Source organism: Pleuronectes platessa, chromosome 5 (assembly GCF_947347685.1).
Source record: "Pleuronectes platessa chromosome 5, fPlePla1.1, whole genome shotgun sequence".
NCBI classification, from domain to species: Eukaryota; Metazoa; Chordata; class Actinopteri; order Pleuronectiformes; family Pleuronectidae; genus Pleuronectes; species Pleuronectes platessa.
In genome coordinates this window covers 23645841-23659820 of record NC_070630.1, presented here as the reverse complement: position 1 = coordinate 23659820, position 13980 = coordinate 23645841, and the positions used below count along the sequence as shown (strand labels likewise).

Genomic DNA, 13980 nt, shown 5'->3' with positions numbered 1-13980 from the left:
ATATTTATATTTACACAACAAAGAAAAGAAGCAGGTAGAGCAACAAAGCGGGTGTCACGTACCTCTCCAAATCTGCTGCAATTAAATTATTTATTTTAAAAAACATTAATGTTGATAATGTGTTCACTCATTCATGGAGTTGTATATCCCATGCAGTGCCACCTGTCTCACTGTCAAAATAAGGCTTCAGAGACAGCTGAACATTTGGTGAGGCCTCATGAGGATTCAGATCAGCAGCAGGGATCGTTTCTTTCATCTGCTTGGTAGGCCTGCACACACTGAACCTGAACACAAAGCCATAGTAAGACAAAAATCATAGAAAGCATCACAATAAAAAAGACAGTGTGGTTATTGATAATGTTTAACATTTTATCGTAAGTGAAGGATTTTTGATGTTTGACTACGACGGACACAAAGAAAGTTCCATACTGCCAAGTGGCACGTTGTGGTTCTGTAACTAAAATGAATTATTTGTCCTATAGACCATATAATAAAAATCAGGACACACAGGGACACTGAATTAACACTTTATTCAATTGTGTCTTTATTTAAAGTACTTACAGGTCGGTATCTCTTTCAGAAAAGTCATTAAAGTTTTGAAAGGAGCAATACTTGACAATAATATATCTCTTTCAATGCTTTACTATAATGTACACTAATATTACTCTTTCAGAGTGATATTATTGTACATTATAGAGAAGCATTATAATAACTGATGTATTAAAATGTTGGCGGAAAAACTTGTTATGCAGACCAGGTTTTATAAGTGTGAGTATAAGTACTTTCAAATTGAACTTGAATAAAGTACTTGAGGAAATGTTCCACAGTTGAGGACAAGTGCCCCTTCCCACTGGTAGTAATCTGCAGTGTAAGCTGGAGCCCTTTGTTCCGTGCAGCTCCTCCTGCCTCTGCGATATGTTGAGTCAGTTTCCTGAATCTAGAGTCTATCCTCCGCACAGGTCTGTAGGTATTATCGCCTCTACTGTTCCTATACCCTCCACCTATCCTCCCCCCATGCAACCGTACACCCCCTCCTGCTGAGTAAGACCTGCATTGACCAGGCCGCTGATTCTCCAGGTCTCACCACCTTGACCGGCAGTAAATGAGAATGACACAGAAAGGCTGGCGGCTCTCGTCTTGTCCAGCGATCAGACCACCGAGGCAGGAAGAGGCCAACTCAGCCCAGCTCATCCCCGGGCCCCCGCCGCCAGCAGCCAATTAGGAGCAGATAAGCAGACGGAGAGGGAGGTTTTAGCCTTCCATTGAGCATAATGCTGCGAACGGAGAAGAGCACAAAGTGGCATTGCTTTCAGGAGTCGGTGAAACTCTTTCTGCCGGTGAAATAGAGACTTCGGCTGGGGGGAAGAGATTAGCTGAAAGCCATAGAAAGACATAGAAATGGAAAAGAAAGAGGAGAAGAGATGGGGAGTAAGTGTTTGGGAGAGGGAGGCACGATGAAGTTCCATAATGAGCAGATTTGGGGTTCTCCCGAGGCTTAGAGGATTCAAGATAAATCACATATTTCTTTTAGCAGGGCGTGCAATAAGTTTCTTTTGGACCGTGCTAATCGCCCCCTCGCCCTCTCCCTTGCTTTGTCTCTCTCAGTCATTCATTTGTCTTCATTGAGCCCGCTCAGCACTGCCTCATTCCCCTCGCTCTTACACTACAGTATCTATTCAAGGCTTATTCTGATGCCTTCAGTCTAAACCAAGGTCATCACTTTGTTCTTTAACTCATCATCTTTAGTGCTCAACGTTTTCCCCCCATTTGATTTCAGGGTCATCTTCTGTTCTCGCTACCCTCTTTCACTTTAAGCTTTCTCTTTAGCTTTTCAGTTCACTACTTCTCTTCTTTCTGCACACAGTGGCTTTCTCACTCCATCTCCTTTCTCTTCCTCGTAATTTCTTTTTAGGAAGCCCAGCAACTTTTTTTCATGCCACCCACACTGTGGCTCTATGATCAATGTCCGCTACACAATCACACAAACTGTTTCTAGGACAGTCCTTTTTTCAGGCTTTAATATTAGTGTATACCAGCTCTTTGGGCACTTTCTCACTTTTTGTGTATGTTAAAGCAGCTTTCAACACCAAGCAGGGCAATGCACAAGCCAGGTTGATCAAGTAGCAAACCACAGCTCTAACTACAACCAGTCGGATCAATGCAAACAGTCAATAAAGTGATTGGGATTGTTTCTCTACAAAAACACACCACATGTTCCATTTCAACCATCATTTTTTCTCGAGATTTATTCAGGGTTATTGGTTCAGGGTTATTTATTCAGGGTTCAGCCTTGGCAGAAGAGTGAGCTCTCCCAGAACTGTTCTAGTTTGTTCTGTTTCACAGATTTTTCGTGATTTTGCAATGTCAAATTTGCAGACAGAAATGTTTCTGAAGTTAATTGCCTACAATACCAAACTACCACAGGCTAGTGGTAGCAGAAATAAGTTAAGGAAAGCAGCCAAACCTCAGACTGGACTACTATGACTTTGTAGTTTGGTCCATGTCCCATCCACGGACATAGAGGAGGCAGGGTTTATGATCTATACTGCAGTCAGCCACCAGGGAGTGATCAGGACACTTTGGCTTCACTTTTGAGCAGCTGTCAGGTCCTCCATCTTATGGTCACAACATTTTAGCTCATCATTAACTCCTCTAAAGGCTCCTCCACGGTCACCAGACAACATTGTTTTCCACAGTTTGGAGCTGATACGGTTAGTTCTCTGCTGACAACAGCTCACTGCTGCTGAGTTACACCTGCTAGCTCCATTAAAATGTTTTCTGCAGCCTGATTTTCATCTTAAAAAAGAATAAAAAAGTATATTACAAAGAAAACACATACCTTCCTCTGGAACAGAATTTTCTTTCTACCTGTTGTGCTCCAACCGAACCTTTCCCCACATCATGTCTGCCACCCTCTAGAGACCCTCCTCCAACACTCTCCTCATTCAGTCTTTCACCTCTGGGAGGCTGTTAAATGTGCACAGTGGGGGGAAAGGCCGGGTAACAGCGAGAGGTGGAGGACAGTGCTTAGCACACTGTCAGAGAGGCCCAGCAGCCACACAGCACTGCTGTGATGGCAAGAGTCTGAGGGGACTTATTACTAAAGCAGCTAATGGTACTGTCTGTGTGCAGAGGGTTGACGAGTAATTGGATTCTGGGAGTAGGAGTAGGTGTGTTGTGTCTTGCACTATTTGAATTATTGTTCCTCAAAGTGTTCAGGGTTTTCTCGCACAAACGTTGTGGCACGGCAGCGACAGTTAGACAGTCGGATGACAATTTAGGGTTCACACATTCACACTTGACATTCTGCTGTGTGTGATTGTGTGTGTGTGTGTGTAGCACATGGACCCGGGTTGCTGGAGGAGATCATTCATAACTTGGACTATTGTGACATCCTGGTGCTGGGGGAGGAGCTGAGGCCAGAGCAGGAGTCTCTACAACTACAGCGAAGTGCTCTGCTTGGAAAACACCTTGACGCCACAAACTCCACCTCTGGCATGTCCATATACGGTACGTCCCCATGGTAACAACACCGTAGCAACATTTGGGCTTTTCTCATGCAGATTGTTTCCATGGTAATTACACATTACTGTTCACGTACTTGCTCTTTTCTACAGTTACTTGATATGATAGGAAAATGTAATTGCATCTAAATGTTGGATCCAATGCTAAATTGCTTGATAGAATTGTTGTGTTGATGTAAATTGAACATTACACAAAAACATGTTCCAGTGATCACAACGTCACTGACTTCAATATTTCTGAGGTCAGACACAACAACAGTCAACGTTACAGTGTACATTTTAATTTCAATCTTAAATATATGATTGAGTGTCCCACATGTGCATTGATATTTCAATATAAAATCAGCCCTCTCGGCTACAAAGTGGTTGAATACTAATGTTGGCTGTTGTCTTATGGAAGCTAATGAGCAATCGAATGTGTTGTTTAACCTTGAGACATGGCACCAGATCCATTGTCTTTTCAGTCGCTGATCATGAATTAGTGAAGTTAAAACAGTTTGACAGAATCTCTGTGTTTATATGATTTATAAACCTGGATCCCAGCTGTAAATTACAATTCTGTTCATAACAACATTGGAGCTTTGCACCCAGAACGCAATGACAGAGGAAAATGGCCACCATGTAAATCTGGTCCATCTTCCTCTGACACATGCATATATTCACTTTCTATAGAGGGACCATTTAGACTGTGTGTCTAAAAGTTGCTGAACTGAATCTGAATCTGTGTGGTCTCATATGGTTCCACCTCTCAACTGTGTGCACATGTCTCAACTGTCTCTGTTGGTCTCTGCCCGTCCACAGGCGTAGACTCCATGTCCAACTATGAGCAGGTGATCAGACAGGTGCGTTACTATACCTGGCAGCCTGCATCACTAACAGAAAGAAGATTTCGCCTCACCTGCTCGGAGCTCAACGGACGCTACACCAGCAATGAGTTCAACCTGGAGGTCAGTGGGAACCACAGCTTGACGGATGTGTTTTTTTTTAAAGTGGATGTAGAAGCGGTGGTAAAGTGAGTGTTTGGTCAAGCTGTCAGAATAGTATCTTTGTCTGTTAGCCACCATTCTAGCATGGATTAGTTTAAGAAGAAATGTGTAAACAGAGACATGGCATCACCAGACTAACCTGCATAAGGGAATGGGAACTACTCAGTTCAGTTTTTTATTTCCAGAGGGCTCCATCAATGGTCACAGAGCAGATCTACAATGAATCAGAGCAACAGAAGATGTGTCGTAGCACCAAGAGAGAGAAAAAAAAACAGACTACAACAAACTACAGCATACAGCAGTTGTTTGTCCTTCTTTTAGAGAAAATGTCCTGTTTGTTTCATCCTGTCTTCATAGCAGATCCAACAGATGTCTCCACATCACAAATAGCCATATTTGTTCCTAATGATAATCCTTCGGGGATGCTGCCATCCTCTCAAACTCTCTCTTAAACAACTAGACAACTAATCTCTTAACTGATTGATAGAAAGTTAATCATTTTTTATATTTGCATACAAACACTGGTTCCAGCTGCCCAGATGTGAGAATTTATCACTTTTTTTTTTTTCAAGGGCGAAATCAAGGTTACAATTATTTCAAACTATTACTTTGTCTACGATTAATGAACAATTATTTGATGCCCCCTTCCACCGGATCGGGATTATTTCAAACTTTGACTTTGATTATAGTCATATAAAGATCATTTTGTGCCGGTTAGAGGTTATAAATGTCAGTCTCTATACATTTTTGGTTAATGGCCCACCCTTACTGTGAGGTTTCACAGGCCTGAAGCAAACCTGAAGAACCAAGTACCAAGCTTGGCCATGCTGCTTATAACTACGATGTAAGCCAAAGTGCTTGAAAATTAAATGCGACCGAGTCCATGCAGCTCAGGTCCCCTGCATATATATATATATTTAGCATTCAGAGCAGATTTAAAAATGAAACTCAGTGAGTCATCAGGCTGAAACACCTAGTAGCAGAACATCTTTGTTTTAAAAATATTTTTTTAATTTCTGTGAAAACAAAAAAACAAAAAAATGTATTGAAAATGAAAAAAATCGCTTTTAACACAAAATAGAATTACATAGCAATAGAACGGGAACTTTAAGTAATGAATATTTGATGAACAACCCGGCACAAGTGAATCCTTCAGATAAAGATGTGCACTTGAAATGCTGCAACACTTAAAAACAGCCGCCATGCACATGTGAACCTTCCCCAGCGGGAGCTTGTCACACAAAGTTCTGGTTCATCATATCAGCAGAAAGAACACTAAACATTTCATATTCCTTGCATGTCCCTGAACTGTTCATCCAGACACCCTCATTCGCACACACTCCACCTGCTCTTACCTAACGATAAGAATCTGCTCAATGTGCCAGCTCACCTCTCCTGACCTATTTATACATTCTCTGGTGTTTACTCTGCGTGAATAAATGTTTCACTAGACAGAGTTTGAGGGCTGAGGAGTGGCTTACATACAGGAAGCTGTATTGAGCTGGCCCTGTCCCCAATAAGGCACAAGCACATTCCCTTTCGTATTTCTCACAGAATCATTTTCAAATTTGGACCTTGAGTCTTAATTGTTACTGTGGCCAGAATATTTCTGGGGTTAGGGGGTTAGGAGCAGGTTCAGGCACACAGGCGGGGGTGGCTGAACAGATAAGACTGTGAAATGTTAACTTTGATCACATCATCCTCCAAAACTCATCACTTCTCCTTCATCTGTTCCCATCCCAGGTGAGCGTACTGCACAGCTCAGAGGCCGGGGAGCATGTCAATCACATGGTAGCCCCGCCTCAGTACATGCAGTTGGTCCATCATCCGTCCATGATTCACAGCCTGTACCCCAGCCACAACTCAGGTAAGAAAATACACATGTATTGTCTCTAATTCCTTTGTTTATAAACGTTTTTCAGAGTACAGAGTACAGAGACAACCTTCATAATCTAATTTTGATTTAAAAAACTTTAAGAAGTAAAAGAAAGTGTATGCAGATTAATCACACTCTTACATGCCCCTTGACATCATTCTGGAAATGGATAATTATGCATCGAATGCTTTACACCTGTGCCTGCATCATTCAGCCTGTGCCACTACAGTCACAAGGTTGTGATGAGGACAATGCCGATGGGAAATCAGGGGATCTCCTGAAAAGACAAACTTTGTGTTGTGTGTGGTGCTCTTGGTGCGGCCCAACATTTGTTGGGGAAAATGCTCGTAAAGCACATAACCAGTATGAAGATAACAGTACACAGGCACAGATGGAACTGCAGCACCACATACCTCATGTTTACATTTGGTAAAATTTGTTGCAAATTTGAACTTGCTTCCCAGGATAATTTGTGCCATATGCAATTCATTTAGGATAATCAATCACAAACCACAGCCCTAACAAACAGTAATAAGGTTTAGGATTCATGTTTCGTTATGCATATAAAAACATCACTACTGATCTGTCTCTACTAATTCTAATTCTGGGAACTGTCTAACCAAAGTAGAAGTACTATAGACAAGGCAAGATGAGTAGTACACAGCGACCAGATCAGACCTGGTATTAACGTCTGTCCTGAGGGATCCGATCCCATGTGATCAGAGCTTAGTACAGATCTTGAACACACACAAACGAAACCTCAGATCCGATCCCTCTAACCACGTTCGTAGGGGGTCTGTGATGCACGTGGCCACATTGTTTTTACAAATGCATTCTGGGCCACGTATGAAGCACCATCTACTCAGGTGACGTCTCTGATCCGCTACAGTTTCACAGTGAATCAAGTGTATTTATTTCCTCTTCTCAGTGTCAATTCCATAGATTTGTTTGTGGAAACCATCACAATATCAAAGCTTATCAAAACACACACACACAAAAAAAAGAGGTCCGTCAAGAGTTTGTTACGCCAGCAGCTTTTTATCTTACTGTCAACATGGATGAGCATGGTTCCAGGGGTAAACGTGGCTAAACTCAAGTGAATGTTCGCTTTCTAGTTTCTAGTTCGAATCTCATATTTTGCGTCCCCCACACACTGGACCTCAGTGATAGAGAAGAGTGTAAACCTGCCCTGTCACATGATGCTGCAGGCTTGACCCCCCCCCAGTGTGCATGAGTGATCTGAAGAAAAGAGAACATGGTGAAGAGGAGAGATATTGGTCTCTTAATCTACCACACGAGATTTAATTATTCATCAGGCTCTAATGGATTCTACTTACAGTCCTGGAGAGTTCAGTGGCTAGTGCTGCTAACAGCCCAGAGAGATGGGCCGTGTGCGAGTGCCGGTGCGTGTGAAAAGGAGGTCAGGGGAGCAGAGAGGGTAATGGATGGCTGGAAATCAGAGACTGAAATTCCCAGTTGTGGGTTCAGTCATGACAAGTTTGTGGCACATGTGAATGTTTTTAGGTGATTACACAACATATGTAGAGTAGTAGTGCAGTAGCAGTAGTGTGTGTTTGTGTGTGTGTGTGTGTGTGTGTGTGTACGCAGCACACATGCAAACACTCTACCAAGTTACTCCACAGGGTTGTGCGAAACTTCACTCTGAGATAGATGAAAAGCTTAGGATTTAGTGTGAAAGTCTGAAGAGCTAGACTGAATCAAATGATGATGTGAGCCGTCCCCTGTGAGTCACACCCTCATTAAACACACACACACACACACACACACACACACACACACACACACAGCGGAGACTGAAGAGAGGTCACGCAAACTGAAGTCGTTTCATTTCAGTAGACTGGAGATCAGAGTAGAAGAAATAGACATTTTAGATCAAGACAAATCCCTCAGAGTATGTTGTGGTTATGCTACTAAATAGGTTTACGATTTGCAGCCATGTTCTGCACAGAGACCACATTTAAAGCCAAGCTTTTAAGATATGTATTTGAAAAAATCTGTAAATGCAGCTATCACTTAGTTGAGACCCTTAATCTTGGACACAAACTCCACTATAAAGTTACTGTGCTGTCTTGAGAGCGCTAGCAGCCGAGCCAACTTTACAAAGAAATATAAGATTCTTCTTTTTTTTAGATAAGTTCAAATACATAGAGGCAGACATCATCAGTAGCCTCAGCTGCCAGTTTTTTTCTTAAATTCTTTGAGAACGGAAAACTTCAGACACAATGTACTGTTTTAAAAGAACCTTATTTGGATTCATACAATGCAAACATGGTTAGCATAACAATAACATTGTGGGGCAAGGTTGTGGGGCAGTGATGAATGAAAGAAACAACACAGTCTATTGGATTCACACATGAAACAAACAGTCCTGTTTTTTGTCGAGCAACAAAGGTTCACTACAAACTCTCCTCCTACAGTGGAATGTCCTTTCCTTCATCTTCATCCACAGTGTCAACTCAGACACTGTGTCCTTCAGGCCGCGTTTGAAGACCAGTTTTATCGTAGTTATTAGATGCTATTAAAATTAGGTGAGATCATGATTGACTCAAAAGAAAGTGAAAACATGTCACACAGCTTTGTATAAAGTCTATGATTTGTGTCATAATAAGCAGCTGCAGAGTTGAACTGAGGGCTGTTTTTACAGGATGAGCACTAAACACAAAAGTATTGTAAAAAATTAAAACTTTGATGTTATGAGATGATCAAAGAATCATCAAAGTCATAAACATCAATTTGAATGGCAGTCCAGTTGTCCAAAAGCTCCTTAGACATATTCAAAACAACAAATGAGAACCTCATCACGGTGCTACCACACTCAGGAGGCTTCATGTGCCGAGCACCATGAACCTCTGTACAAGATTACCTGGCAGTGATGAAAGATCACAATCATCAACAGAGGACCCATCTCATATAATGGTCGAAGAGGCCTCTCCAACAATAACATGAGAAAACATTTAAAAATCAATAGGCTATTACAAAAGGCAATCACTGTCGAAAAGACCGGAAAACCATGATAACAGCCAAAGAATCGTCAGCCCCAACAACACAAGAAAAACACTAGTATTGCCGACACAATGTAGAAACTGGTTTTCACTCTGGACCAAAGTGTTGGACTCGTGGACACTGCCATCACTAGAGCAATATGCTGCTGGCACGGCTGAAACCATATGGTGACAAGATACCATCACCTCTAGGTCCATTTAGCTCTTGATGGTATCGCAATGTGTCTGGAAAATGTCCAGACATAAGCAAGTGAAATCACTATTTTCAGTATGATCTTTTTTTCTTTCCAAAATGATCACAAAACATCGTAATTACATGAAGTATGGAAATATCTAATTAGCAATTACAGGAATCAAAGGAGCTTGACTGTAAAATTAGAGTTACTGAGGGGCAGCCCCTCATTAAGGTCCTTAGGCTTCAATACATTTAACGTTTGGATTGAAAAATCATGTTTAACCATGTGTTTAACGCGATGGACTCTATAGGCAGCACAATGGTGCAGCGGTTGGCTCTGGCACCTCGCAGCAAGAAGGGTCTTTGCTGGCACTCGTTCATGTTCTCCCTGTGTCTGCATGGGTTTCCTTTGTGTATTCTGGTTTACTCCAACAGTCCAAAGCCATGCAGACTAGGGTTAGGGTTAATTAGAGTGTAGGTGAGGATATGAGGTTCTCTGTGTGTTTGTATGTTATTTTGGACAGACTGACATTATGTCATGATGTTGGTCCTGGGATGTGCTGGCTAACCCTAACCCTAACTCCAGACGGATGGAGGGATGAATGATTGGGTTCTATTCTAACAATCTAACTGTTGAACTGTCTAAACTACATGGCCCATGTGCATTTAAGATGTGTCCAAATCCACTTTTCTTCATGTTTCAAAATTATTTTACTTTTAAATAAACCAATCAGAGTGCCCTCTTCCATTCCCTTTAGAAGACAAGTGGGTTAGCACCTCTGCAGATTGCTGTTATGGTTGAGGATTTGAGAGAATTCATCAATGCAGTGGAGTTTGGCCAGTTTATGTATTTGCTGTTTAAAAATGTGGGCGCTGGAAGGGAAACACTTCAACTGCATCAGTCTGAAACTGCCATAGACACTTGCATTAACTTGCTGCTGTTTTTGCGCGGGGGGGTTAAAATAATAAATGATGAACTCTTAACTGATGAAGACCTTCTTATGGCTCAGGTCCAGGTTTGTGTCATCATCCTGGCAACCTGTATCTTTTCTATCCTCCGTGGCAGGCAGAGAGAGAAAATGACATTTGAAAGTAACAAAACAAGTGCTGGAATGAAATCTCCTGAACCAAACACAAAATCCCCTGATCCCACATATGCACTTTTATTTCAAGAGACTTATCTTTTCAGTTTTTTTATCTCACCTCTCCATGTGCTCCCTTCTTGTTTTCAGGCGTACCAAGCGCTGCCACAGTGGTAATAGTGATGTGTATCGCTGCCCTGGTGGTGGTTGTGGTGCTGGGCATCTATCGCATTCACCTGAACCACCAGCAGGAGGTCAGGCTGGAGGACACGGCCAGAGAGGCGGATATGACCTGGAACGACTCAGCTCTGACGATCACCATCAACCCAATGGAGGTAGGTGGTCTAAAGGAATGTGGAGAGATGCTTTGAGGGGGGGAGCTGAATATAGATAGGGAGGCAAATAGGAGGTAAAGAGGATGGACTGGGTGTTGAAATATCCGCAGAGGACTAAATGGTACAGAAATGCTTTGTTTAGTCGTTAAGAATTAAAAAGAAATGATGATTTCTTGCTTTTAAAACTAAGCTCTGATCATTTAGTTTCTGAAACTGAATATTTCTCCCCACAGAAGCACGAGCAGCCCCAGGCTGCTGAGGAGGAGGGCAGTGAGGAGGAAGAGGAAGATGATGAGGAGGAAGATGGCGAGGAAGGGGAGGACGAAGACGACATCACCAGCGCAGAGTCAGACGACAGCGAGGAGGAATCGGACGTCCAGCTACCCAGGATGCAATGCTTGAGCAAGAAGGGCCAAAACTGGGACAATACAACAATATCTTATTAAAACACACTCACAGTCCCTCACACACACATCCTGCAACACAGCCATACACAAATCTCAAATCTGAAGGTTGAGACAAAAAGACTTTATGTGATGTTGATGATCTAAAATGAGGTAATATGTGCTACTACTGCAAGACACTACACTGAAACACACAAACTCACACATACACACACACAGTGCTATGATTTTTCCTTGTCAGAAAACTCCCATTGTCTACAGCTGATAAGAAATGATATGACACTAAAACTTACGTACCTTCTTCTTAAAGGGACAATTCGTAAAATTTAGGTCACATCTTTCCTCTCTCATTATCGTCTCCACCACAACTACAGTGTTAAGTGAAATAAAGTTGTCTGATTCCTATTCTGTCGATCAAAGCCCCTGCACCGCACATTCAGTTTGACGCGTCCGACTCCGTGAGATTCCTGATGTCCCGCAAAAAAATACAAAACAGTCTTTATTTAGGAAAACTATTTTTTTGGTTTGTATTCTTCATTTTATTTACCAGTCTTTATTCCAGCCTACGTGGCAAAGCCAGGTGATTTTACAGATATAGCATATTTTCAATGGTACTCAAAAACATAACAAAAGAGAATAAAAGAGAATCTGTAGTCCTGTCGCAGACGTCATGTTGAACTAGCTGAGGGGTCTGAGTTCTGGGTTCCTGGGAGAGACAGAGGAGTCTCCTTGTACATTTTTATACGCTCCTTTCCTGTAAATACTGAGTATAGTAGGTGACCCTCCCACCCCTCCTCCACCCCACGTTCTCCACCCGGAGACCCTGCTCCAGCTGTACACAACACACATGCCACCATCTTCATATGTATATGTACTCCCCCCCCCCCCCCCCCCATCCCCTTAGTCTGCAGGAGTCTCGGACACGACCCCTCAGTCCTCTGTGTGTGTGTGAGCTCAGCGTTCAAATCATTCCAGCTGACGGGACTTGAGTTTGTTAGGAAGGACGTGTCACCACCTCTGCATGTAGGCTACATGCAACAGGGGGACGGAGTCCTCTCACTATGTGTTAGCAGAGAATAAGATTAGCTCAAATGAAATGTCACTCTCAGGTGTGTCTCAGCACTCAGTGAGGGAAACCTGTCCTGTTTCAATTAATTCCACAATCTCCCCCTTGGTCGTCATTAATGCTGCATTGCAAAGATGGTGGAACGTACACCCATCTGATAGTGTTGGAAGTCTACTGCAACAATACTGATATGTAATGTTTAAAGATAAAAAAAAAGTACATTCAAGATAATGTTTCTTTTTTCATTTGATCTGTTCATTTAAGGGTCTTTTAAATTTGGTTGATAAGAAATTGTGAACAAACAACAAGCAGCTCATCTAACAACAGTTACACGAGTACATGTTAATTTACTGGAAAGCAACTACAGAGTAAATATTGAATATCAAATATTTAATTAAAAGTTTTATTTATTGAATAGAACTATGAACATTTTGTGAAGTAAGAGTGTATGAGAAACAGCCTGGTGCACTAAAGCTACATTAATAAATATGTTTTATATTAACATTAGATATGACTTAATGTAATGTAAACCCGTGGGGAACCTTACCCAGTTCCTGTCAACACTACAAAATAGTTTAGCTTGTAAAGTTATTGTTTTGGTTCCCACGACACGTTCAGCACAAAGCAGCTACTAGCTCGTGAACATAGTGGAGCATTTAGCAGCTAAAGAGATGTTGGTGGAGACTGGAAACCAACAAGAGACAGAATACAAGTCTGACCTTCATCAGGTGGACACACAGGACTCTGGATGATGTGCAAATAAACAGCTGTTTGCTGATAAATTCACCATATTGGGTGTTTATGGACATTGTTGCTGATGCTGTGCTCATATTGTCAGGCTGCTCCCAACTGGTTCTGATCTATACAAGGCTTAGCTGAAAGCCCGACTGCAGCATGAGTTTTTTGCCCATAATCCAACATTAATGATGTATTCTGTAGCCAGACTTAACTGACTCAAGATGTGCTGTCTCGTGTGTGGAGAAAAAAGTTCCAGAAAACGTTGTTCTCCTGAGTTTTCCAAGTTGAATCACCAGAATGCGCAAAGAGTGCGTTTACATCTCACCTGCAGGAGGCCGACAACTTTCCCAAACTTCTAACTCTGAGTGAAGTGCAGCATTAAACAAAGAAATTTGGGTCCTGGGGAATGAAGTCACATTACATAAATCCCACTTCATTAGAAGCACTTGGGGCCACTGGGTTGTGAAGTTGACTGGTGCAACTTTTGGATTAAAAGGAGCGAGAGAGAGAGAGAGAGAGAGAGAGAGAGAGAGAGAGAGAGAGAGAGAGAGAGAGAGAGAGAGAGGAAAACATTTGGCAGTGTCACATTTGACATAATTGAAAACCGAGTCAAGGGCGTTTTTTTTCCTTTTTCACCTTGAAGTGAACAGGCATAAATCTGTGGCTGTGGCCGTCCTCATCCCGGCCTGTCTGTGTCGTTTGACAGAGAAAAGTCCACAACTGGCGGAAAAATTTGCTTACAAGAAAACAACAGTGTGAAGGTGTTGACGG

At 42.1% G+C, this 13980-nt stretch overlaps 1 protein-coding gene across 1 annotated transcript in view; it reads left to right on the top strand.

Moving 5' to 3' along the window:
* The window catches only part of LOC128440812 (calsyntenin-2), a 238423-nt gene extending 226613 nt beyond the window's left edge, over window positions 1-11810 (top strand). The window contains exons 13-17 of the mRNA XM_053423654.1: window positions 3340-3510; window positions 4326-4471; window positions 6254-6377; window positions 10817-11001; window positions 11235-11810. Of these exons, the coding sequence (XP_053279629.1) occupies window positions 3340-3510; window positions 4326-4471; window positions 6254-6377; window positions 10817-11001; window positions 11235-11447 (839 nt within the window). The 3' untranslated portion in view covers window positions 11448-11810. The remainder of the gene's footprint in view (window positions 1-3339; window positions 3511-4325; window positions 4472-6253; window positions 6378-10816; window positions 11002-11234) is intronic.
* The last annotated feature ends 2170 nt before the right edge of the window (window positions 11811-13980 follow it).